The following is a 25160-nucleotide window of genomic DNA, read 5'->3' as shown; positions in this document are numbered from 1 at the left end:
AAGATTTTATTATCCTCCGCTCGGGTCGATCCTTTCTGCCTCGCCTGATGGCGCTCCCCACTCCATCTCTGCTATCGTGTCGTTCCGTTTGCCTTCTGAATCCCATCCGCTTCGCCCCTTCCACCCGCCGGTTCGGAGCCAGGCCTTTCCGGTGGAACCCATGCCGTCCCAATCGCAAGTTCTTCTCAGGCATGTGGTACAGCGTGGTGGCAATTTATCCCTTTCGTCGCTTTTTTGGTTCATTATTTTTTTTTTCGTTTTTCAGTAATGGCGTCGGAGAACGAGGTTTTCACCTCACCGGAAATCGCAAAGTCGTTTGATTTTGCTTCAGAGGAACGGATATATAGTTGGTAATTCTTGATATGTTGTTACCGCTTACTTCTTCAGCTCGAGGTATTTCCACTTTCGGTGGACGTCAAGATCTGCTAAGTCACAACTAGTTTTCAGAAAATATGTCGAAAATTCTTTTTCTACCATTCATTTCAAGGTGCCTTTTTGTTGTGGGATACAACAAAGAAACAGGTTATTGGGTTTTGGAAGATGTACATTTTCAGTGTTAAAGGATTCTAATACAATAAATGTGCACAATGTGAAATAAATGTGAAATACACGAATCAGGCAGAAACTAGATTACAAGAATGTTTAAAGGGGCATAAAGAGAAGGAAATGAAAAAGTGAAGCATCTTAGTGTTGCGTTATTGTTCACAATTGGGAACCCAGACTTTCCCCTTAGGAATAAAACCTTCTTGGTAATTAAAGGTATTTATTAGCTATTATTCCTAAGCAGTAAGTGGCATATGCTTACTCTTAACTGCATGTCTTGGATCTTACCTAGAAATGCCTGCATCCTTTCACAATTCTAGATTTAGGAAATTGGTTGGTTTACTTCATGTTTGCCATAATAAGGGAAAACCTACTGCATGGTTATCCGTAAATATGTTATGCTTCTCATACATAGTGAACAAGTAACATATGCATGCTCTTAACTACAAGGATTTTAATTTTCGAATAATACTGCCCATACCGGGCAGTACATACCGATCCGCCTGCATATCGGTTCGCGGATTGCCCGTTATCAGGCGGTACCATCGATTGGGGCTATTTTTGCCCCGTTACCACCCTAACCCGCTACCATATGGTATTAGCTGAGGGAGAAGAAAGAAGAGGGAGAACTTAGAGATCCGACGCCGCTCTCCCTTCTCATCTGAGGCGACGAGGCCTCGGCGACGTCGCGGGGAGAAGAAACCGACGTCGTCGAGGCGACGTTTCTTCTCCCCACGCAGGCATAAGAAACAAGGCGGCGATGTCGCCTCGTCGCCCTTTTTTGCGCGGTAGAAAATGAGGCTACGTCACCTTTTTTTTAACTTATATACATATATATATGTATATGTATATATATGTATATATACATATATGTATATGTACATATATATACATATATGTATATGTACATATATATACATATATGTATATGTACATATATATACATATATGTATATGTACATATATATACATATATGTATATGTACATATATATACATATATGTATATGTACATCAAGGTTTGAAATTTCGTACCGTACCGGAGTTTCGACGATCTCTCGGTACGGTACGGAACGGTATACCGCTCGGTATACCGAGCGGTATACCGAGCGATATGTATATATATATATATTATATTTTTTTATTTTTTTATTGGCCGACGTCGCATCGCCTCGGCGACGTCGCCATTTCCTTCCCCACACGGGGCGACGTCGCCGAGGCGACGTTTATTTAAATTATATATATATATATATATATATATATATATATATATATGTCGCCTCGGCGACGTCGCCGAAAAAGGCGACGTCGTGTCGCCTCGGCGACGTCGCCGAAAAAAGCGACGTCATGTCGCCTCGGCGACGTCGCCGAGAAAGGCGCTGCGTCGCCTCGGCGACGTCGCCGAGAAAGGCGACGTCGTGTCGCCTCGGTGACATCGCCGAGGCGACGCGACGTCGCCTCGATTTTATTTAAATTATTAATATATATATATATATATATATATATATTATTTTATTATTATTATTCGTTCCGCCCGGTAGCGGGCGGTCCGCGTACCGGTCACCTATCGGACCGGTACGTACCGCCCGTACCGGGCGGTACGATTCGGTAAGTCAATCCTTGATGTACATATATATACATATATGTATATGTACATATATATACATATACATATATGTACATATATATACATATACATATATGTACATATATATACATATACATATATGTACATATATGTATATATACATATATATATATATACATATATATATACATATATACATATATATATACATATATACATATATATATACATATATATATGTGAAAAAAAGGGTGATGTCGTCTCGTTTTTCTACCTGCGTGGAGAGAAGAAACACACACACACATACACACACACACCAAAACGTACTGCTCGGTATACTTATATCGTACCGTATCGAGCTGAGCTCGATACTCCGGTACGATACGAAATTATAAACCTTAATTGTATATGTCTTGGATCTACCTAGAAATACTTTTATTAATATGACATATTCAAAGGTGCTATAGTATCCGTTGGTATATAAGAACTATGTATTTCCTTGTGTTTTTGTGTGCTTGCGAGCAAGTCCATTTGTTTGTATAGGTGATCACATGATTGAAGATATCTGATTAATTAAAATGGCAAAGTAATTAAGTTGACAGAATCAAAGTTGGCAGTGGTGCGGTTCCTGGGACTCATGTCTACCACTACTGCCATGTCAGAATGCTACCCACAGACACCAGACTTGAATTCCATCATAGTTTTCATCATAGCTCTAATATTTACTAGGAGTCAGATAAATCTAATATTGTCATTCCAAAATTTTTAATCCTTTTACAGCCTTGTCTTCTAATATATCATAACTTGACCATTACGATAGAAGTATCATATAATAACTAGGACTAATTATATTTGACTCAAGTATTTCCATGTCTCATATTTTTTTCTCTTTGCTGAATTGTATACCTTGATGAATTGGATTCTTGTGCTATTTTAATGAAATATTAGATAATTATGGCCTTTAACTATATCATCTTCTAGATTCCTTTTATTACAATCCAAAGTTGACTATTTGCTGATAGAAGACATACTTGGACTTTATTTATTGTTCAAAATTCAAATTATGTAGGTTTTCATGCATAGTTAATTAGATGCTGCATGTTGTTATATCTATTCATTAACAATTATTCTCTTACATGACTTGGTGTGCTATTCTTAGGTGGGAAGCCCAAGGTTACTTCAAGCCTAGCTTTGATCGGGGTGCAGACCCTTTTGTCATTCCGATGCCACCCCCAAATGTTACTGGATCACTACATATGGGGCATGCAATGTTTGTGACTCTTGAGGTTAGAAACAATAGGTGGAGCACTTTATAAATTAATCAGTTTTTGATTCCTGCTAATTTATTTGTTAGCCATGATGGTTTTGCACTTTTGCTACTTTGGGACTTCTTGTTTTATTTCTGTCTCGAGGAAAAATATATATTTCTTGGAGGTTTTTCTTGCTATTTTCATGTGTTTCATGTGCATTTCTCATGTTCAAATATGGTGGCTTATAAATCAAGGAACCTCTCTGATAATATGTTTGTGTTGAGGATCCTTTGTCTATTCTTAATAACATGCCACAAAAGACATACTTATTTGTAGTCATGTCAGTTTGTTTTAATTTTTCTTATTAGTTCACATATCAAGCTCTCTGTACCATCCTCCCATTCTTACTGCTATATCAGTCGTGAAACTTTCGTGTACATTGGGTTGCCATCATGGGACATAAAAAAGATGACAATCTCCAATTTGTCTAAAGACTGAAGTCAGAACCAATCAACATTTATAAGAATCAATACTCATTCTAGAATAAGGTCAATTAGACCAGAGATCTAAACTTGTTTTAGGTGGAACAAATTTTTGTACATATTTAAACTTTGAAGTTGATCCACCGACAGAGTGTTATTTACATTGTCCTATCTGCATGTGAGGTTAAGAATGCATAGATCTGATGCATTTCATGGTAGTCCAAGGCAAGCACCTTTTATGGTAATTTTAAGTTTTAAGTGCTAACCTGCCACCAGCTTGCATTAGATACAAATAAGCAGGGGCTGAGCCACAATTTAGACTTAGGTGGGGCATATAAATGAGATAATGTAAGTTTAGATGAAGAAAACAATAAAGCTAAACTAAGCTCAGGATTGAGCCTACTATAAAATGTACTAGTAGATACAAATAAAAACTTGGATTTTGTACATCAATTATCCATAAAGTTAAATAAATGATTGGTAATTGCAATATGATGTAATAAAAGTAAGATGAATACAAAATGCATGATCCTTACAGTTTTAAAAACTTGCACAATGTGGAGTGGTAATTTATTAAGAATATGTATAGGACTGATTTTAAATTCAGAATATTTTTTCTGTTACTTGACATAATATTAAAATCCAAATAAAATGAAGATTACAGAACATGATAAAACATTACAAAAGATTGTTGAGTCATAGAGCAAGACTAAAGCCAAGATACAAAAAAGAACAAAGCATAGTAATTTTATAATATATTAAAACCAGAGCTAGTTTTCTTGTGTCAGAATATTGACACAAACATTGCATAGAGTTGTTGGATGCTCGAGCTCTTTACAGACACAAAACTATTTTTCATTCTATTTACTCTCTTAGTCTCTTAATAGAATGACAAACCTGGTGCAAACAATGTGAAAAGCAATAAGCAGGTATGTAAGGCCTTGAGTTACGAGTTGTTAATGTTGCAATAACATTATGTTTGCATGAACACGTTGATTTTTTAAGTTTGAAACAATTACAATCTTAAGTTTTAAAGCATGGATATACAGATAATGCAATTTATGTGGTCATGTCTGCCCTTGCTGCACAACATTGATACCTTTCTGTATTTGGCATGTCTTGGTATGACATCCAGCAATTTTATTTTACTAAATACATCTTTTTAGTTCTTTTGTAAGTGAAATTTGATGAACTTATTTTGTTGTTTTAATGATTCATTTGATTTAGTACAATTTGCTTTGGTATTTTTAATTGCAAATCGCTGTGTGGATAGTGAATGAACATAGTTTGGACATTTTTATCATTGCTTCAGTCTGCAATGAAAGATTTTCAGTCGAAGTTTGATCCTAAAGATGTTGTATTCTTTGACTAGGACATAATGGTCAGATACAACCGTATGAAGGGAAGGCCTACTCTTTGGATTCCAGGCACCGATCATGCTGGTATTGCAACTCAGGTGTGTTCTTTCTAAACAAAATGGCTCCAGGCCTCAAGCATAAGCAGTATGACTTGCAATGTGCTTAACTGATAGTTTGCTTTAATAACCAATTTTATTTCATTGATCTTGCATAACACTTTGTCTCCTCTGGAGTTTGATTCATTTTAGTGATTAATTACACCAAGTTTTAAAATACTCAGGTATTAGTGGCACAATTCGATGCTTGTTGGTTCAATAATCAACCAGGACATGGACTAGATGATTTCATTCGGTTTGGTTTGGTATGCGATGTACCGCTTTATAAGCTAACTGTATTTGGCTTACTGAGTGGTAAGCTAATCAGTAGTTCGGTATCTACCTACTGTTTGACATCAGTATTTTTCTCTATGACATACAAGTGCATTTTTTTTTTCTTTTTTTCTTTTCTTCTTTTCTTTTGCTCTTTCAGTCTATCACTCTCTGTCTTTCTCTCTTCCAACTGTTCCACCCTATTGCCTTTCCATCTCCTCGTATTAGTGTGCATTGTGACCACCTTCTCCTGTCAGTTAGATTCGTTACCTCCTTTCCTTCTGCTGGTGTGTGCCACCTCCTCCTCTTCCTCCTCCCTCTTTGCCTACCTCCTCAACTCCTTTGTCACCATCTCCTTCTTTACCTTCTCCTCTCTCTCCTCCTGCCCTTTTCTTTCTCTCTTTCAGTTCTCTCTCCTCCCCTAGCCAGACCCATACTTGTTGGCAAAGGGGTGTACTGACATCTGGTACACTAATGATGACATTTCGGTTTGCTCAAGGATCGGTGCCGATACTAAAATGATATTTGAAATCTTGATTCACACATATATATTCACTTAGCTTATTATGAGCTTACTTGCACTTCCTAGAGTTTAAATATGAGTTACTAGTTATAGATTATTGCTTATATTGTATGACTTGTTTTGGCTTATCATATTTCTTTATTATGGTTTTCTCTGATAATTGGTGTTTAAATCTATGATATACTATATTTCTTTACAAAGACAAAGTTACTTCCCTGCACTTCCTTGAGTTCAACATGAATTACTGGTTTTAGATTGTTGCATATAGTTGTATGACTTGTTTTGGCTTATCTGGTTTTCTGAAAAATAGTTTAAATCTATGGTACTAAATTTCAGTTGGTTGTGGAAAAAATGCTTGCATCTGAAGGCATCAAAAGGGCTGAACTTGGTCGAGAGGAGTTCACTAAAAGAGTTTGGGAGTGGAAAGAAAAGTAAGTGAACATAGAGCTAATTATTTGAGCTTAAAACAGAACTTACGCTTATGTTAGTCTTGTCGTATAGTTGCATATTTCTGGATTTCATTGCTTTTCTTCACTTGCACCTGTGGACTTACACTGATATCCTGCATGTATATTTAGCTTTTTTACATGGTTGGACAGTAATTAAGCAACTTATTTTCATTCTTTTTTGTTTATTTTGTTGAAAAGCTAGATTATCTATTGCCTCTTATCATTGAATGTGTCGTCCTTTTTTAAGTCTAGAATTGATTGTGTAGTTTCTTCTTATCTCTACAAAACTAATCATCAAGAAGTTTATCATAACTCGTAAGTGTTAATAAAACCTCTAATACTACTGTGGTAGTACTGATTTGTGTTATGATGCCCAGTTCTAGTCTTAAGGCCTTACTGACTGGTGTGTTATGATGCCCTAATTTGTGGCATTTTAAGTGAGGATAATTTATAATTGGGAATGAATAATTTATAAGCAAGTTTGACCTGGATAGAAGTTATTAGTTGGATTAGATCAGAAGTTTTCTCAAAGACTAGGAGTATGCATACTAAAATTCTGCAGATCTGCATAGCTCTAAGTTGGTGCTTGTACTAGAGAGAAAGAGAGAAAAAGGGAGGTGGGGGAGGAGGTAGAGGCAGCAGCGGCAGAGGTGTATTGGCAGAGAACTCATTTTGGGCATGCTGCTTGTATGTATCGGTCAGTATTTTTTGGTCTGGGCGTGAACTGGTACTTGGACTTGATCCATTTCAGGTGGTCCATTCTGGTCATATATAAAAGAAAAGAAAAATATTCTTGCCCTAATCTCCCTGATTGCGAACCTCGATGTGTGATTTCCCTGCAGCACACCGTGCATTGCCAATCGGGTATGCTCCTCTTCTCCTCTTCTTTCTTCCTCTTTCTTCTCCTTCCTCTTCTTCCTTTGCCTCCACCGCTTCTTTCTCCTCCTTCCTCTTCCTCATCCTTTCTCCTCTTCCTCCACCTCCTCTTCTTCCTTCCTCTTCCTCCATTGCCTTCTCTCCTCCTCCCTCCTTCTCCTCCTTCATCCTCTTCCTCCACCACCTCCTCTTCTTCCTTCCTCTTCCTTCTCCTTCCTCCTCTTCCTCCACCACCTTCCTTTCTCTTCTTCCTCCTTCCCTCTCTTCCTCCATCACCACCTCTCTTTCTCTTCCTCCTCTTCCTCCACCACCATCTCTTTTTTCCTTCCTCTTTGGTACATACCGATGTACATGTGTCAGTTCACGGGTACTGGTCAGTATGTACCAGTCCGGCCAAGGATCGGTATGGTACCCCCGATACAAAATTACAATCCTTGTGTATTGGTATGATCAGGAGGTGACAATGTGGTGGGGAGGAGGAGGCGATGATAATGTGATAGGGAGAAGGACGAGGAGGAGGTGAGGGAGGGACTTAACAGAAACAAAGAGATAGAGAGAAGAAAAGAACAAAGAACGAAAAACATCTAAAAGCTATCAAATAGGAAAAAGGTACCAAGTAGATTTTGTTTATTATATGAGAAGTCTGGTATGGTGAACCAGGTGAAGTCCCTGATTGGCTATCAGACTGGTAAATATTGGCCGTATTTACTGGTACAATCAAGAGTTGGTATATGATATGTACTGTTAACCAAGGTTTGCCATATTGTACTAGTATGTATGGGCCGTTATGGACCTGAACCATATCGGTCAGGGCAAGGACTGGTGTGGGTCTGATACCTGCAATGTAGAACCTTGCTTTAATCAAACTGAGTAAATTAAAGCTGTATTTCTGAGACGAACTTTTTTTGCTTCTAATGTCATATTATCTGTCTTCAAATTGAGATGGCTTTTTTCGCATTCAGGTATGGTGGTACAATCACTAATCAGATAAGGAGGTTGGGTGCATCATGTGATTGGACGAGGGAGCATTTCACTCTTGATGAACAGCTAAGTCGTAAGACAGTCATCTATATATCCTGTTTCTTTCTTGGTGTATGCAGCTGCAAATGTTTCTGTTTTTTGCACATCATGAAATGAACTCAGCTCAGGATGCCTAAAGAACTTTATGTGATGCCAATCTTTATATACTGTTACAATTGCACTTTGTTACCTTGTATGCTACATGATGCATATTTAATTTTTTTTTAATGCAAGCTAGCAATTTTTTTTTGTACATTCATTGCCATTGAGCTATTGCTTTATCCATTTCTGAAGGAAATAGTTGGTTTTCTGGTTATAGTTAACCTTACATTTGCTTAATTTCCACTGTCAAGATAACTAATTTAACCAAACTCTTCTAACGGATGAGTATTATGAAGTGGTTGGAAATGGGACTCTGGGTATGAATTAAAGCTCAAGCCACTTTTATTTTATACAATTGAAAAAAAAAAGTTAACATGGCTTGAATCATACTGGACCTTGTTTCTTTAAAGTTGTTTTGCTTGATCTTTCTTGAGCTGCAGTGTGTAGAATTGTTTTTTTTTTTACTTGGGCATGACTAGTGTCAAGATAGTTGTGTTGAACTTTTAAAGGCTGAAATGAATTGATCAGCTAATTCTGTCAAAAGTTCACCCCTATAATATACAGAATTTTATCTCTAGTGAAGTTTGACATCACTAATTGTTGTACCGTTTGCATATGTACGGGGAAATTCTGATGTATTATCATCTGTCAATGTATTGCTGTTTTCTTTTTAAGGTTATGGTTAGTATAAAATCATTTAAAATATTGATAGGTTATTTATTTAAATGTTACACTGTTCCTGTGGGTTACAGGGGAACATTATTGGTACAACACAAAATCAGGCCGTGAACCATCCCATTTCAGGCAGTTTGGGTCCTGTTTGGTTGTTACCATCCGGTAACCTTAAAAATTGGGTTTTTCCTACATGTGAATGTAAGCCTGCCTGGTTCAGTTTTTTGAACTGTAGGTTTACAAAAATTGATTTAGTTATAGCTCTTGCCCTTGCTGTTGTTCTTGCTCTCGTTCTCCCTTGAATTGGGTTTTTGTTGCGACTCTCTAGTTGCAAAAGTACACCTTTCACGTCACTCCTATATGCAGGAACCCTATGTGAAGCGTGACTATAGTTCTTGGCTGCTCTGACGTCTTCCTGTGGTCAAATGGTTGTCATACATTGTCATGGAGGACTGTGGACTCTGCAGTTCAATGTACTGCTGTTAAAGACCAATCACTTGATTACCTGATGGAGGGCCTTTGGAGCCTTCTGATGACCATAACTTCTGTGCTGGGATGAGAGAGGATCAGCAAAGAGCTCTGTTGTTGATGTTAGAGAAGATTTCTTCTCCCATCTAGCCATTTAGATTGGCTCATATTAAACATTTTGTTTATGTTTTTCTGTATTTTTATGATGTGCCAGCTGTGTGTCGGCATGTCACTAGAAGGACTTACCGCATGACAGTGTTTTGATGAAATACTGTGCCATTAAAAGGCAGCATGGAACCCCGTAGCTAGTTAGTTATCTTATTAGGTGGAGTCATCACAATTAGGATCAAAGCTGACCTAGTATTGAGCATGATGAGCGGCTCAAGTGCAAAAAGACATTCATTTCTGGTAGAGGTTGCTAGACCATTATTTTTGAATGGACTATCCATGGTTGGGGCTAGAGGACACGTTAGGAAGTGGAGAGTTAGGCCTCACATAAGGACATCAGAACTTTGTGGGAGAGATTGTCATCCCCCCATTTTAGTCCCACGTTAGAAGTGAGCAAGAACTTATAAAGATTTGATTGTTGTACTATTGCTAATTTGGTCTTAAGCATTGATGGTTGTACTACTGTTAACTTGGACTTAAACAATTTGGATTAGCGGTTCAGCCTCAATAGATTAATGGTTCATTTATCCCATCAGGTCGAGCCATGACACAACATGCCCCCAACCCACATAATAGTCAGAATTTGATCCAACAATGTGAGTGTTGATTTGCAATTAAATATACGAACAAGAATAGAATATAGAGACTTCTTACCTTATGGTAGAGGTCAATGTTGATTTGCTATTAGACATAAGAATTAAGAACAAAAGTAGAACATAGAAACTCCAGCCCTTGTGGTTGTATGGCTTTTCATGTGGTATATGTTTCATTGTATGCCAGTGGATGGAGGCATTAACTTCTAGCTGTGTTCTTGCAACTAGGTCAACTATAGAAGAATGCAGAAATGATGGTATTTCATTCAATCGATCACTTGCTCCTAGAAATTTTATTTGCTCTAACATACAGAGCAATCTTTTATTTCGCATATTTTAAATGTCTCAATAATAATTGATTTCCTTTTTTAATCTTTGACCGTTATCTTATGTAGTGATTTCTGTCCTTTATGTAGTTGCAAGAAATTTATTATACTTTACTTTTCATTTTCTGAATGCATTTCTAAATGCTTGCAGGAGCAGTGGTTGAGGCATTTGTAAGGCTTCATGAGAAAGGCCTTATTTATCAAGGTGCTTTAGTAAACCTAAGAACTATATTTTATTTGCTATGCAACAAATTTGCTTATTATACACTTAATACAAGTTTTCAACTTTGCAATTTGATTATGACCAACATCTATTACAATATTCATATATTTTGGATACTCTTGTTACATTTGTATTGGCTTATTGGGAATATGATTATAGTAGCATCTGGTGAGAAGTTTCCGAATGACCAGTGTCACTTGGTGCTCTTTTTCTGGGTCAAACATCGTGATGTCCATGCTATCACATGGTTGGTGGAACTGGGATTGACAATCCACATATTTATCAAGTGCAGGGGTCTCAGTTTATTAGGGTGACTACATATCTTCTTTGTCAATATGCTTGATGCGCTTGAAACAAATCCAGTTTTTCTTTGCTATCTATGATACTCTTGTTTTCATGGTGTACTTTATGAATGTACCTTCTTTTTTAGTTGTCTTCAGTCATGTTGTAATTGTGCTGCTTGCAAGGTTATGATTGTTGATTATGCAGATAACTTGGGTGGATGAAATCATATGTTCTATTTGTTCAGGATCTTACATGGTCAACTGGTCACCGAACCTTCAGACAGCAGTATCTGACTTGGTATGTTAAAATGTAAAAAAATGGCAATTATAAGCTCTATTCTTTGGTAACTACTAAATTGCATAGGTTCCTCCCTCCAATTTGAGACCTTTAAAACCATGTATTCAGTTTTACTTTTGTCAATAATCATTAATCTGCTGTTCAAGGCAGCATTTGCTTTTACTTTCCCTGTATACTGATTAATTTCTTCTTTTACTGCCATAAAAATGGTAGTTCTGGATGTATATAAGCATGTTGACACCTTGGACACCTGTTCTCTCATGATGTCCTGTTATTTTTTCTGTTGTCAACCCTAATTTGCAGACTTGGCAAATCTGCAAGTTAACATCTTTATGCCAAAAACCTTAAGTTAACAAATCTGCAATTCTTTGGGTCTTAATGAATTTATCTCCTCCAATTCATGGCTGTGGTAGATCCAATCTGACATACATTTTTCTGTTACTTGATGTATTTCTTTGAGATTTACTTTTGCAGATACTTGCAACCTCTCATTTGCTGTGATTAAATTGACCTATCTAAAATTACGTCAAATTGCCAGACAAGCTGAAAGTTTTTTTCATTTAGAAATTCTTACCTAGGACATAATGTGAATTTTGCTTTTTTGTTTTAGGAAGTTGAATATTCTGAAGAACCTGGTACTTTGTTCTACATCAAGTATCGTGTTGCTGGTGGTTCAAGGTACTTTTAATAACTCATTTATTAACTTTTTTGTCAAGTATCCTGGGATTTTGAATGTAAATGAGATGATGAGAGCAATACGCCATCCATCACTGCATAACACAATCGTTGTAGCTTTCAGTATTTGACTGTGAAATTGGATTATTATTTGTAGTTCTGTGTATGGTGCTAACTGCTAATATCATGTCACAGAATTTTGGTTATGTTCTTTTATCTGCCTGCATAAGTGTCAATTTTCATATTTGTAGATCATGTTATGATGGTCCCATATGCAAAAATAAAGCTTAAAAATGATAAGCTGTTCAAATTGGTATTCTGGTATTTTTACCTGTTAAATGGTTTTTGTGCTAAAATCTCATTGTCATTGCTTCAGGGATGACTTTCTGACGATAGCAACAACACGTCCCGAGACATTGTTTGGTGACACAGCCATTGCAGTGAACCCTGAGGTACATGATATGGATAGGAATTGATCCTGTTTTGTCAGTGACAATTAAGGTTTTGCTACTAACTACATATATGAGGATGAATCATCTCATTCCTTTTGCATCTAATTGTTGCTACTCATGTCTTTATTGTTGCTTATGTTTCCATGTGGCAATATCTTAAGTTTCTCTTGATTGGATAGCTGCTAATCTGGACATAGTCAGTATCATCTAGAATGTTAGGTTGAATGCATTTGAGACAAACTCTAAGGTTTACCATATTTAAGGCATCTACAGATGTACTTCCTTTTGTTGAATTGCAAACTTTCTTTCAAAGTTGTCTTTACTGAATGAATGATGCTATTAACCTTTCTCAGTTTTATAATTATCAGGGATCAAAAAGAATATTGTTTGAGTTATAGTGTATCCAGAATCAGGAATTATTATTATTTCGATAGTTTTTTATTTGTAAGAGTGACTTATCTTGATCAGGATGAACGTTATGCCAAATACATAGGCAGACAGGCAATTGTACCTTTGACATTTGGTCGGCATGTTCCCATTATCGCTGACAGAGTAAGAACTTCTAATCCTTTTCTTATCCTGTTGATTTTAACTATGTAATACATTTAAATTTGTTGTCTTTCCTGTCCTTGTTGATGCTAATTTTGGAATAAAACTAGTTTTTTTTGTATAATTAACAATTTACGTATTCTTCTGCTATGAGAAACAAAGAGTATCATGTTATCTTTGGAGTATTGAAACAATCTACGTATTCTTCTGCTATAAAATATGCAGTATGTCGATAAAGAATTTGGAACTGGAGTATTGAAAATAAGCCCTGGACATGATCACAATGATTATCATATCGCAAGGAAGCTTGGCCTACCAATACTCAATGTTATGAATAAAGATGGTACTCTGAATGAGGTTGCTGGACTGTACTGGTAAGACTTCAGCTTCTGCTGATGATAATATTTGTTGAATAAATCATTCTGGTGCATGTGATGCATGAAATGATTTCTATCTGTTCAGATTTTTTGCCCCATCTGCACTTGCTGATGATTTTTATCACAGTGGGTTAGATCGATTTGAGGCGCGAAAGAAGGTTTGGTCTGATCTTGAAGAGGTTGGTCTGGCAGTAAAAAAGGAATCTCATGTGCTACGAGTTCCTAGATCCCAGCGTGGTGGTGAAGTATAAGCTTTTATCCTTAACATTTCCATCAAATTGACCATTGTATTCCATTCTTTTTGCCTAGCAAAATTCCTTATTGCCACTGGTTTGCTATTCAATAAGGTAATAGAGCCACTGGTGAGTAAACAGTGGTTTGTTACTATGGAGTCATTAGCGGAGAAGGCCCTTCATGCTGTTGAAAAAGGACAATTAACCATTCTTCCTGAGAGATTTGAAAAGGTACTCTGTTGTTTATTTTCTTTCAAATGTCCAAGCTCTACTTATTTGTTGAAAAGTAACTTTGTTTTCCAATATGTGTAAGCATCTACAATCACATGATCTTGTAATTTCTTTGTTTTCACTAAGAAGCTCCAACAATTCATATTCAGATGATCCAATTTCATTTACTGTTTTTCTGATTTAAAACCCCATTTGGTTTGTAATAACAGACATATAATCACTGGCTGACGAATATCAAAGATTGGTGTATAAGTAGACAACTATGGTGGGGACATCGAATTCCAGTTTGGTACATTGTTGGTAAAGATTGTGAAGAAGAGTACATTGTTGCTAGAAGTGCTGAAGAAGCTCTTTTAAAAGCCCATGAGAAATATGGAAAATCAGTTGAAATATACCAAGATCCTGATGTTCTGGATACATGGTTTTCAAGGTTTGTTCTTGAAACTAGCTAAAATACAAATTCTAGTTAACAAGAAGCAATTTCGAAGTTTAATTCGCATATTGAAATTGTCTCTCTTAGGTGGGCTTGAGACATATATGACATGCAGTCTATTTTGTGTGCAGGAATCTATTTTCATATTCAAGACTTGTCTCATGCTTTCAAAAATATTGTGAAGGCTTGTTAAGTTAGATACTTGTTAAGCTGTACGTAAATAGGAATGTCATTTTGTCCGGACCCTTGTACTGATCCCAAGCGAGAACAATACATATTTGCCAGTACTAAGATACTGAGTGTATGTACCAAAGAAGGAGGAGAATAGGAGGCAGTGGAAGAAGAGAAAGGAGGAATAGGAAGGAAGAAGAGGAAGTGGTGGAGGAAGAGGAGGAAGCATATTCGAGGCTGGTGCCACATGTGGACAGTGGGGATGTAGGTGGCAGGCATGACAGTGAGCTCTGCACGTGCACATCAAGAGGGAGTAGAGGGCTGAGAATTTGGAGAAGAGGAGGAAAACATAAGTTAGAGGAGGTGGAGGAGGGTGGGGGGGTGGGGGAGGGTGTGGGGGTTAGGTGGCAGTGGATGTCAGTGGGCACGAGTTTAAAGGTTTTTTCTTTAAATGGACTGGACCAGATCACCCGAAATTGGGGCTGTTTGCATAGGTTAACATCTGGACTGGTAAATACTGATAGGTATGGACCAGTCTTCGCAAAATTGCAATTCTTGATATGAATATTATGAAGAAACTAACACTAGTCAAAATTATAGTATGAATATGCAATGTTGACCTAAAAAATCTAGGACATAGGTGCTATCAATAAGTTTATCTTCTTTAAAGAGGTTGCACAGACACTAGAATTAGTTAATGATAAACTAAAGTGATTTTTGTTGCATAATCATCTAAATGAAGACTTCTCTAAGGAGCTTGATAATGATAATGCGGTGGCAACCTTGTTACCTTGTATGTCATATAAATCACTGCTGTCTGTGATGTCAGAAATTAATGTGGTGGTCAAACCTGGTACCTTGTATGTCGTATACATCATGACTGTTTAAGATGTGTAGCAATTAACTTCAATTTGCTGACTCATTCCTTGAAATTTTTTTCATGTTATCTGCTACAAGTCAGCAATTAAGTTTTGTTATAATCGTGATTATTCTTTTTCAATGGATGACATTTAGTTTTAATGCCCTTCTCAGGTTATAAGAACTTTATATGCATATGCCTGGTTTGGTGGTTGTAAGATTGCTTTTCATTTCTTTTTCAACTACAAGTGAGAGTAGTGCATGCTTTATGTTGTACTTGTTTGAGTTTGAAGATCTTATCATTCCGACTGACTTATATTATCTCAGGTCATTAATGTTTAGTACATTTATTAAGCTTTTCATTAACTACATGATTCTACTAATACTAAGCACCTTATACTTTTATTTCAGTGCATTGTGGCCTTTTAGCACCCTAGGATGGCCGGATGTGTGTGCTGAGGATTTCAAGAAATTTTATCCAACAACCATCCTTGAGACTGGGTCTGTTCTTTTATTTAGAGGTTTCTCATCTCATTTATATCCACAACTAGACACATTTATGTTGCATACATAAATTTATGGTTCATGGTTGTGTTTAAATATATAGTTTGATTGTGGTCAATGAATTCTTCTTCTATTGTCTGTCAAAATGTGGGCGAAATCATTGGTTTTATGAAAGTTATCATGAAGTGTCATGTATAATATAATCCATCCTAGACCCCACTTTGAATTACTAGAATTGTACTCAGACAGACTTTTTATCTATCAACTTAATTTTTTTTGTTAAACAGTACTTCAAGTGGACATTTTAAACGATCTAATTACTTAGAATAGTAAATTTGATTAAATGACAACCATTTTAATGGTTGTAGTGCAACTAGGAGCTATCTGCTAAAAGTCCCCTAGCCGTAGGAATATTATAGAAGGGGAAGAGACAAGCTACCCTAACTCTATTAATTATCAACTTAGTAATTTAATAGACAAGCTAAACTACAAAACAGTTTTTGAATATATTTCATAGAGGATTTATGCCTTTGACATCTGACAATCTCATGCTGGGTGGCAGTAGGCCTAACACAACTCCACCTTTTCAATAAGAGGTTTGAATGTTTGTTAACTAGAGATATTATCTACACAGCTAATTTTCCATGTAGTTGATCCTGAATAGTTCGAACATTACGTAGTTGTCTTTCTTAAAAAACTTGCCTCTATTCAAGAAAAGATATTTGGACATTTGGACTTTTTTTACCTGCTTGTTGTCTTATAACAAAAATTTTGAACTAATTTGCTTCTTCATATTTAAACTGATTCAAAATTGCTTTTTTTGGATAGACATGACATTTTGTTTTTTTGGGTGGCTCGGATGGTCATGATGGGGATTGAGTTCACTGGGAATGCACCCTTTTCTTATGTTTATTTGCATGGGCTTATCCGTGACTCTCAAGTAAGTATTATGTATCAAATACAAGTACCCTTGACAGACAAGTAACTTTTTTTGTCTCTGCTCTGCTACGTTGCAATTTAGATTTAGTACAATGTGCAATTGTTTCTGAAGCTTTCATCTAGTTTTGATAGATGACATGTAAATGTTTTTGTACTTCACTGAGCCTGTTCATTAGCTATTATAGACTTTATGAACATTAAGAAATTAATTCCTAATTGAAATTCATTTTGTTTTGAGTTAATTGGATGTACTCTTCAGGGGCGAAAAATGTCTAAAACATTGGGAAATGTTGTAGATCCCATCGATACTATTAAGGAATATGGTACAGATGCGTTGCGATTTACACTTTCTTTGGGTACTGCTGGTCAGGTCTGTTATGAACTCAACTAAAATTCTGTGTTTTTTTCTTGTTCTGATTATCAAGAAATGTTTTCTTGTTCATCGAGTGACTTCCAATTTTCTTCAGGACCTTAATCTGTCCACCGAGAGATTAATGTCAAACAAGGCTTTAACTAACAAACTATGGAATGCTGGCAAGTTTATTTTACAGAATTTGCCAAACAGAAGTGATGTCTCTGCATGGGAACAATTGTTAGCATATAAGGTCTCTTTTTGCTCCCTTTTCTCTATTTACTAGTTTTCTACTTGCACATCAGATGATTGTTGGTAGATTGGAGGTAATCCAGATATTAAAGGACTCGTTGCGAATGATATAATTCTTCAAACTTCCATCACTGCCTGATCAGCATTTATTTGCATTGCATTGCATGATATAGGTAATTTCTAAATGCTCTGAAAGGATTGTCAAATTGAAAAATTAGGTTTTAAACCAGCACTGCTGCTGGATATGAGAAGTCAAAATTGGGCATGTTGCCTTACATGGAATTCAACCTTATTCAATTGTAAATTCCCTGTATGCAATTCTTCTGAGCGGTGGAACTTGACTTCAAGTTTTAATACTTAGATATCAATGTTTTGCAAATTTTGTGGTTTGCATTTGTATTTTGTAAGAAGAGGTTATAAACTTGGCAACAATCTTCTTTTCTTTGGGCTACGGAATGGATCACCAAGTTTTGGAATATTTATAACATGCATATTGGGTATCTGATGTAGTTCTAGATATCAAGCTCAAGCTAGGAATGTATGTGTAGGCCCATGCAAGCTTTTTATGCAATAATCTGAGTTCTTGAGCAGTTGACTGAAATCAGCTTAGTTTGGATCAGGACTCATTCTTGTTATTAATGATCAACTTAGTGCATCATTGAGAACCTTTGGCCACCTTGTTGCTTATTTTCATATTAGCTGAGTTTCATTTTTGTTTTTATGTTAACAGTCAAATTGTGTTGCAGAACATTTCTTCATTCTAGTATGTGGTGTGTGTGCGTTATCTTATGTATACAGTAGGATCCTTTTTTAAAGCTTAACTGAGCTCAACATAGTAGACAAGAAAGCATTGCGCTTAGGCCCTTAGCTCGTGAGATAGACTTTATTGTGTTAAACTTATTCTGCATCTATAGTTGTAGTGGGGACTGGGGAGAAACAATGCATTATGATAAGTTTTGCTTGATACCTATAATCAAAAGTCATAATGAAGTTTAGATGCGAACATCAATTGGTTAAGTGTCAAAGCTGAGTGCCAAGATGAAAAACCATATCCAGTGTATGGAGGTAATACAACAGGTTCATACCCCTCATTTTTCTGGGACTATGGAGTGCTTATTATCTATAGTGCTAAATTCTATGTTTATTATTTGGTACTGTTAGTGATTGCTTAAATTTTTTACCCAGTTTGATACAGAGGAGACACTTCTTGAACTTCCATTACCAGAGTGTTGGGTGGTATGTTTATGACTTCATCCTATATTTTTGGTCCTTTTTTCTCATTAATTAATGAATGAAATAATATTTTAGGTCTCAGAACTTCATGAACTAATTGATATTGTCACCACAAGCTACGACAAGTTTTTCTATGGAGATGCTGGTAGAGAAATATATGATTTCTTCTGGGGTGATTTTGCTGATTGGTAATTTGACTATGAACATCTTAGATGCATGAACAAGATTATGTGAAGCAGTTGTTTTTATTTGCATCATTTTGCCCTCTGATACTGCTGCATGTTTCTTCTGATATGATCTTAGCGCTATAGTTTTCCATGTAGCATATTGTCGATATATAAAAATTATATTACATTTTTAATTGCTGTCTTCTAATGAGTATTCAGCAGAATTCTCTGGCATGTCTAGACTTCGCTAATCTTTTTATTTAGGACCTCATCCTCTAAAAAAATTCTGCTGTCTTGAGTTTCTGATAGAAGTTATTTTTACTTCTTTGTTTTTTAGCATGCATGATGCTGAGAGCCTGAGAAAACTAGTAGAAAATGCATATGCATTTAGTTTTAGCTTATATGTATGGGCTTGCCTTCTCTGTCCTCATATATTGTTTTTTTTTCATTTTATTTCATTAAAACCCATTAAATGTTAAGTTGCTAACAACTAAAAATTCTTAAACTGAATATAGTTTAATATTTTGAAGAGATACCTATTCTGTTGATAATTGAGAAATTCTCATTGAAAGTTGAGGTTGGGAGGACTGATGTGAATATAGCAGAATAAAATCAAATGGCTTGAGTTCCAATTACAAAAAAAAAAAAATCCTGATGTGTAAGGTGGTCTGTATTGGCATCTGCTTATTTCACTTACATAGCATGAAATGGCCACTAGATGTTACTTCATTTGGGAAGAGGCGGGGATCACAGCTTCTTGTTCATAAATTGAAGGTGTAGATGGATGATACAGTTAGGAGCAGCTAGGCATTCCATCGCCACTAATAATGGCAATATTCTATCGACATATATATATATATATATACATACGTATAATCACAGTATTCATTTACTACCATATAAAGGATGACCACGAAAGGAACTATATAATTGATCTGACATTTTCAGTTTATTAAAACTAACGAGGAGCATGCCTTTGGTAACTTTTTTCCAACTCCATAAGTTCTGTCTTCTTTGTCAGCCTGTTCATCTTGTTGCCAGGACTGACATTTAGTATTAAGGGAGTCTACATTCTGTTGATTATGGCTTTGTTAAGACAGAGCAAGGATTGACATTTCGGATACTGGGCCCATGCTGGTCGATGGCTGGACCAGTACAGGTCTGGTCCATGCTGGCATATCGACACACGGTATACCAGACATACTGACCATTTGCCAGCAATTTGTTTGTGATTTTGGGTGCATCTCTCACTTAGCACTAATGTGCCAATATCTTTTTATTCTCTTCTTGCGCTTGAACAGCATCATCATTCATCCAGTTCTTTTCCTCTTTTACATTCTTTCTTTGTAAGGTCTACTGTTGACTTGGGCTCTGTAGTCTTTCCAGATATCACATTTTTAGTCAATGCTTAACTTCTGCAATGGGTTTTGCCTTGTATGTAGTGGTACAGTAACATCTATTTTGCTATGTACATGTTGTGGTTAACTATAAGTCCATATATGCACTTATATAACTCAAAGGAATAGGCAATATTCTTTAGGTGTTTGTCTTTTTTCTGAAACTTGTACTTCATCCTATAAGGAGACCTCATTTATTTTGACCAAATTTTGTCCAGCACAAGGTGTTTATTATCTTTCCTATTTGATGTGTCCTGCTTTGTAATGTTAGATTCTTCTTTACGCCTCCTGCTATTTTTCACTGTAGTCTTGTGTCCCTTTGGGTCTCATGGTATCCTTTTTTATGTACTTTCTGCTGGTAGTTTGAATTGCTTTCTTATTAGCCTAGTTTTTCAGGTATATCGAAGCAAGTAAAACTCGTTTTTACCATTCTTGGAGCAATTCAGTTGCTTCTGTAGCACAGGGTGTTCTTTTGTATGTCTTTGAGAACATACTGATACTGCTGCATCCATTTATGCCATTTGTCACTGAGGAACTATGGCAGGTAGCATTACTTTTTTTCAGCTATAAAGTTTGAAAAATTTCCTGCTGTTTCATTTTGAAGGAAAAGGATTATGGATTGATAGTTTCACTTAATTCGTATCCGATGATAATTTTATATGTTATATCATTGTGAACTAGATCTGATGAATTATGCAATACAAAAGCAACAACAATAAACAAGTCATAATGTCCCAACTAACTATTTGGAGTTGGGGTTGGCTACATAGATCTTTTTTCGTCATTGAGTCTAATATCTAATGAATTAGATGAAGGAAAAAAAATAGATGCTGTACCATGAGAAATTGTGCTTGTATTAATTAATTCCAAATGCTTTGTACAGTGACACTTGCACAATGATGATGATTGAATGTAAAGAGAATAATATATAAAACTGTAGAACTGTATCTATGATTATGACTGTTGGACAATGCTAATATGCTGTATGTTTTTGGTCCTTGTTTTAGATGCATCTGTTTTAGAGTGTAGGCATTTTTCTTTTCAGACTTTGAAATATTTTAAAATTTTCTCTGCCACTCAAGTCCTTGTTTCTAATTTTCAAAAATCATATTTTGCTCTAGATATGCTCTTGCATATCGTGGTGAGAGCAATTCATAAAAAGCATATCTGGTCTATGTGCAGGCATTGCCATATCGAAGGCAAGCACTTATAGTGTCCCAGTGGCCTCGGACTTCACTTCCAAGGGATGCCAAGTCCATCAAAAGATTTGAAAATTTACAATCAATGGCGAGTCTAAAACTTATTTATTTCTTCACTCCATTTTTATTTTCTCAGTTTATGTTGTGTTTTAACTCTCCATATTTGTGTTAATAGATTAGAGCTATCAGAAACGCTCGAGCCGAATATTCTGTTGAGCCTGCTAAACGAATATCTGCATCTATTGTTGCAAGCACTGATGTCCTTGATTATATATCAGTAAGCACCAGTTTCCAGCAATTATTGATTTGTACCAATATTCATTAAAAATGTGAATGGCTATTTAACATATACTTCTCAGATAATATCTTCATTTGTAGTCATCGTAAACTCTGCTATTATGATTATTGGTATGACGCATAACTAGTACTGTTCCTGCTTGGTTGTTTTGTATAACTATACTTGGTGTGCATAGGACATGCATTAGTTGTCCATCTCTATGTATTAATGAACATGCACATGCAGCGCCTTGTGGATTAATTATGTACTTCTATTTTTAAATAGAGTGAAAAATCTTAACTTGATTTTACCATCCTGGCTTGATAAATATCACTGATTCATATAGATTAATATGGATTAATATCACTGATTCAACATATATGCATTTCTTGTACCATCTCATAAGATACACATGCACACACATTAAACTTTAGTAAAACAAGTCTAGGCATTAATATAGCAGGAATTCATGGTACAGATGTCTTACTTGCATCTGTCTTTATAAGGATACACATGGCTTATGTATCGTAAGGATACTCCCTTTTATGAATTTTCAATTGAGGTCATGTGCACTTCTTTTACAGAGTGAAAAACAAGTATTGGCTTTATTATCCAGGCTAGATCTGCAACATGTTCATTTTGTCGAATCTCCTCCAGGTATGTTTGTAAACACCTTCTATTTGGAGGTGCTCATCCATATAAATTTGTTTGTATATGGCTGCTTTTTACAGATAATGCAAAGCAATCCGTCCACCTTGTGGCTGGCGAGGGTTTGGAGGCATATATTCCTCTTGCAGATATGGTGGATATATCAGCGGAACTTCAACGACTTTCAAAGCGCCTCTCTAAAATGCAATCAGAATATGATGCACTTGTTGCTCGTCTGAATTCTCCTAGTGTATGAAATTACTTTCCTTTTAGACCATACATTTATTACAAAGAAAATATGATCATCTGCCTTAAATGCATATATTACATACTGGGAATACAAGCCTATATATCTGCATGAAAATCAGATCGACATTAGTTAATATGATTTTATATGCACATTCATAAATTGCAATACTTGCATACATATAGTCATAAAATATGTTTATAGATGTGCAATGTTGTGTATGTAATATGTATAATGGTGCTTCCAGCCAGCACTGAACATATTAAAAGAGATTGACAAATATAAGCATCACAAGAAGATAAGAAGTTGAACCCCTCCTCTTCAAATTGACAAAAAAAGGATTGCTATTTACAAATGTGCATGTCATCGATACTGTCTTTTGTTGCAGTTCATAGAGAAGGCCCCTGAGGAAGTTGTCCGTGGGGTTCGAGAGAAAGCATCTAATGCAGAGGAGAAAATAACCCTCACAAAAAACCGTCTTGCCTTCCTGCAGTCAACAGTGTCATCATCAGTCTAAATCGTATTCACCCAGTATGTTAATCTTCTGCTTTTACCATTAAAAATGTCAATTCTTTGGTTCAAGGCTGTCAATGCTGTCATCACTGGACTAAACCTTGCCACTTTGCGTGTTCTTGGAATGACAAAAGTAGAGCGTGAAGCAGCCAGTGCACATCCCTGTGTGTAAAGTTGTTCCTACAGCGGATGAAGGATTTTTGTTTTTTTGTTTTTTTTTTTACTTTTTCCTTCCTGCAGTCCCAAGATTTTCTGTGCAGCTATCATGCAAAAATTGTTGTAACTTATAATTTATTTACCAGGACATCTTGTACGAGCTTTTATGGTGCCAAGGTTCTGCCGAACATCTCGGTTGCTAGTATCATCATAGTTCATGATTCTTGTACAAACACATTTTTTTGGGTCTACCAAATTCATTGAGCTTTATGAATATCTGGAGTCTGATAAAGCTATCCTTATTGGTTTTCTCTTACCAATCTGTTAAAAATATTTCTTATAGCTACTCTAAGTTCTGCAGGAGCAGAATGGTTTCTATTGGTGAAGCCAAATTGTCTGATGTTGACTTAAGGTGCATGGCTCTCTGGAAAAAAATAACTGCAATAATTTTTTACTATGAACATTTGTTTTCAACCTGGGTTTGGGAGGAGGTTTCCAGATTTGTTGAAATAAAACTGCACTCCAATTGTTAGTTGTGACTCTAGTTAACTGTATTTTTATTTCTTTCTTCCTGTGATCTAGAATTACACTGAAGTTTTGAAGTTAAGAGAGAGAAAGGCCTCCTGTGATTGTACATCAGCATTTGCAGGCAAGTTAACGACATCAGCACTGGAAAGAGTCGAAAACTTTTTGATGATTAGAGTTTATTGAGCATTGCTGTTAATCATTTGTTCAAAATTTTTATTCACTTCTTTAGATATTGCATTGTATACTACTGCATGCATATTTTGCATAAACAAAAATGAGGCAAATCGCCCTACTTTATTAACGAAAGCACGAAAATGATGAGTAAAAAGATAATTTTAACTTTTCAATTATGTTTTAAGTGGCGGCGGACGACGATGCCGTTAGGAGTTATGGGTGGTTGTTGTGGATGAGGAGGGAGAGCGACGGTGAAAGGTGAGATAAAGAAAAGAGGAAGAGGACGACACAGATTTCAATACTCTACATCTATGTCGATGTCACTCGATAACTGAGTTAGCATCGACGTAGATGTAGAGAGACAAAAGGATCGCTCGGTATCTAAATCGACATTGACGCAGATGTAGAGCGACATCGTTTTGCATCAATGTCTACGTCGATGTTGATTTAGATGTTGAGCAACCATTTTATATTTGGGTCGGCGTTGGCATTTGAGTCATCCTTTTCCTCCTCTCTTTTTGCCTCATCTCTTATCGTCATTCTCTCTCATCCACAGTAGCCATCCATGCCTCCAACGATGTTGTTCGCTACCATCAAAAAGGTAATTGGGACATTGAAATTATTTTTTTGTTTATCATGCTTCAGTAAAACTGATAGCGTTATAATAATTAGAGTTAGATGTTTTATTTTTATAATTATAAAAATTTTAATATAAATTTTTTAAATCTAGAGATCGAGATGCTAAAGAAGTAGAAGAAACCGAGTAAACGCGACAATGAAACATGCACGTAAAATTATCAAATGTGCAGCGTTCGATAAGATTTCTTTTGGTTAAGCGTATGTTTGACTATAATAGTTTTGGTCGGGTGTTGAAATGTAACCAACACATTATTTTCTCTACGTGCAGGTCGTATGATTTCATTGTGAGAAATTCTGCTGCACTGCTTAGACAAAAGAATCAATATCTGAAATTGCACGAGAATGTCCTCCCGACTGACCAATCAA

The 25160-nt window shown here is 36.1% G+C and overlaps 1 protein-coding gene across 1 annotated transcript; it reads left to right on the top strand.

Annotated features, from left to right (window-relative positions):
* Window positions 1-23727, top strand: LOC103982968 (valine--tRNA ligase, chloroplastic/mitochondrial 2). The gene is made up of 27 exons (XM_065176924.1): window positions 1-189; window positions 266-350; window positions 3290-3416; window positions 5235-5318; window positions 6448-6542; window positions 8399-8490; window positions 10937-10990; window positions 11538-11590; window positions 12201-12268; window positions 12642-12717; window positions 13186-13269; window positions 13492-13640; window positions 13771-13888; window positions 13991-14107; window positions 14317-14537; window positions 15981-16070; window positions 16902-17013; window positions 17272-17382; window positions 17480-17617; window positions 18802-18852; window positions 18925-19037; window positions 20810-20957; window positions 21596-21700; window positions 21788-21889; window positions 22474-22546; window positions 22621-22787; window positions 23173-23727. Exons 1-27 carry the CDS (start codon window positions 48-50, stop codon window positions 23299-23301), a joined length of 2904 nt encoding a protein of 967 aa, XP_065032996.1. The 5' UTR covers window positions 1-47; the 3' UTR covers window positions 23302-23727.
* The last annotated feature ends 1433 nt before the right edge of the window (window positions 23728-25160 follow it).

This window comes from Musa acuminata, chromosome BXJ1-4 (assembly GCF_036884655.1).
Source record: "Musa acuminata AAA Group cultivar baxijiao chromosome BXJ1-4, Cavendish_Baxijiao_AAA, whole genome shotgun sequence".
Lineage (NCBI taxonomy): Eukaryota > Viridiplantae > Streptophyta > Magnoliopsida > Zingiberales > Musaceae > Musa > Musa acuminata.
This window is presented reverse-complemented; position numbering and strand designations above follow the sequence as displayed.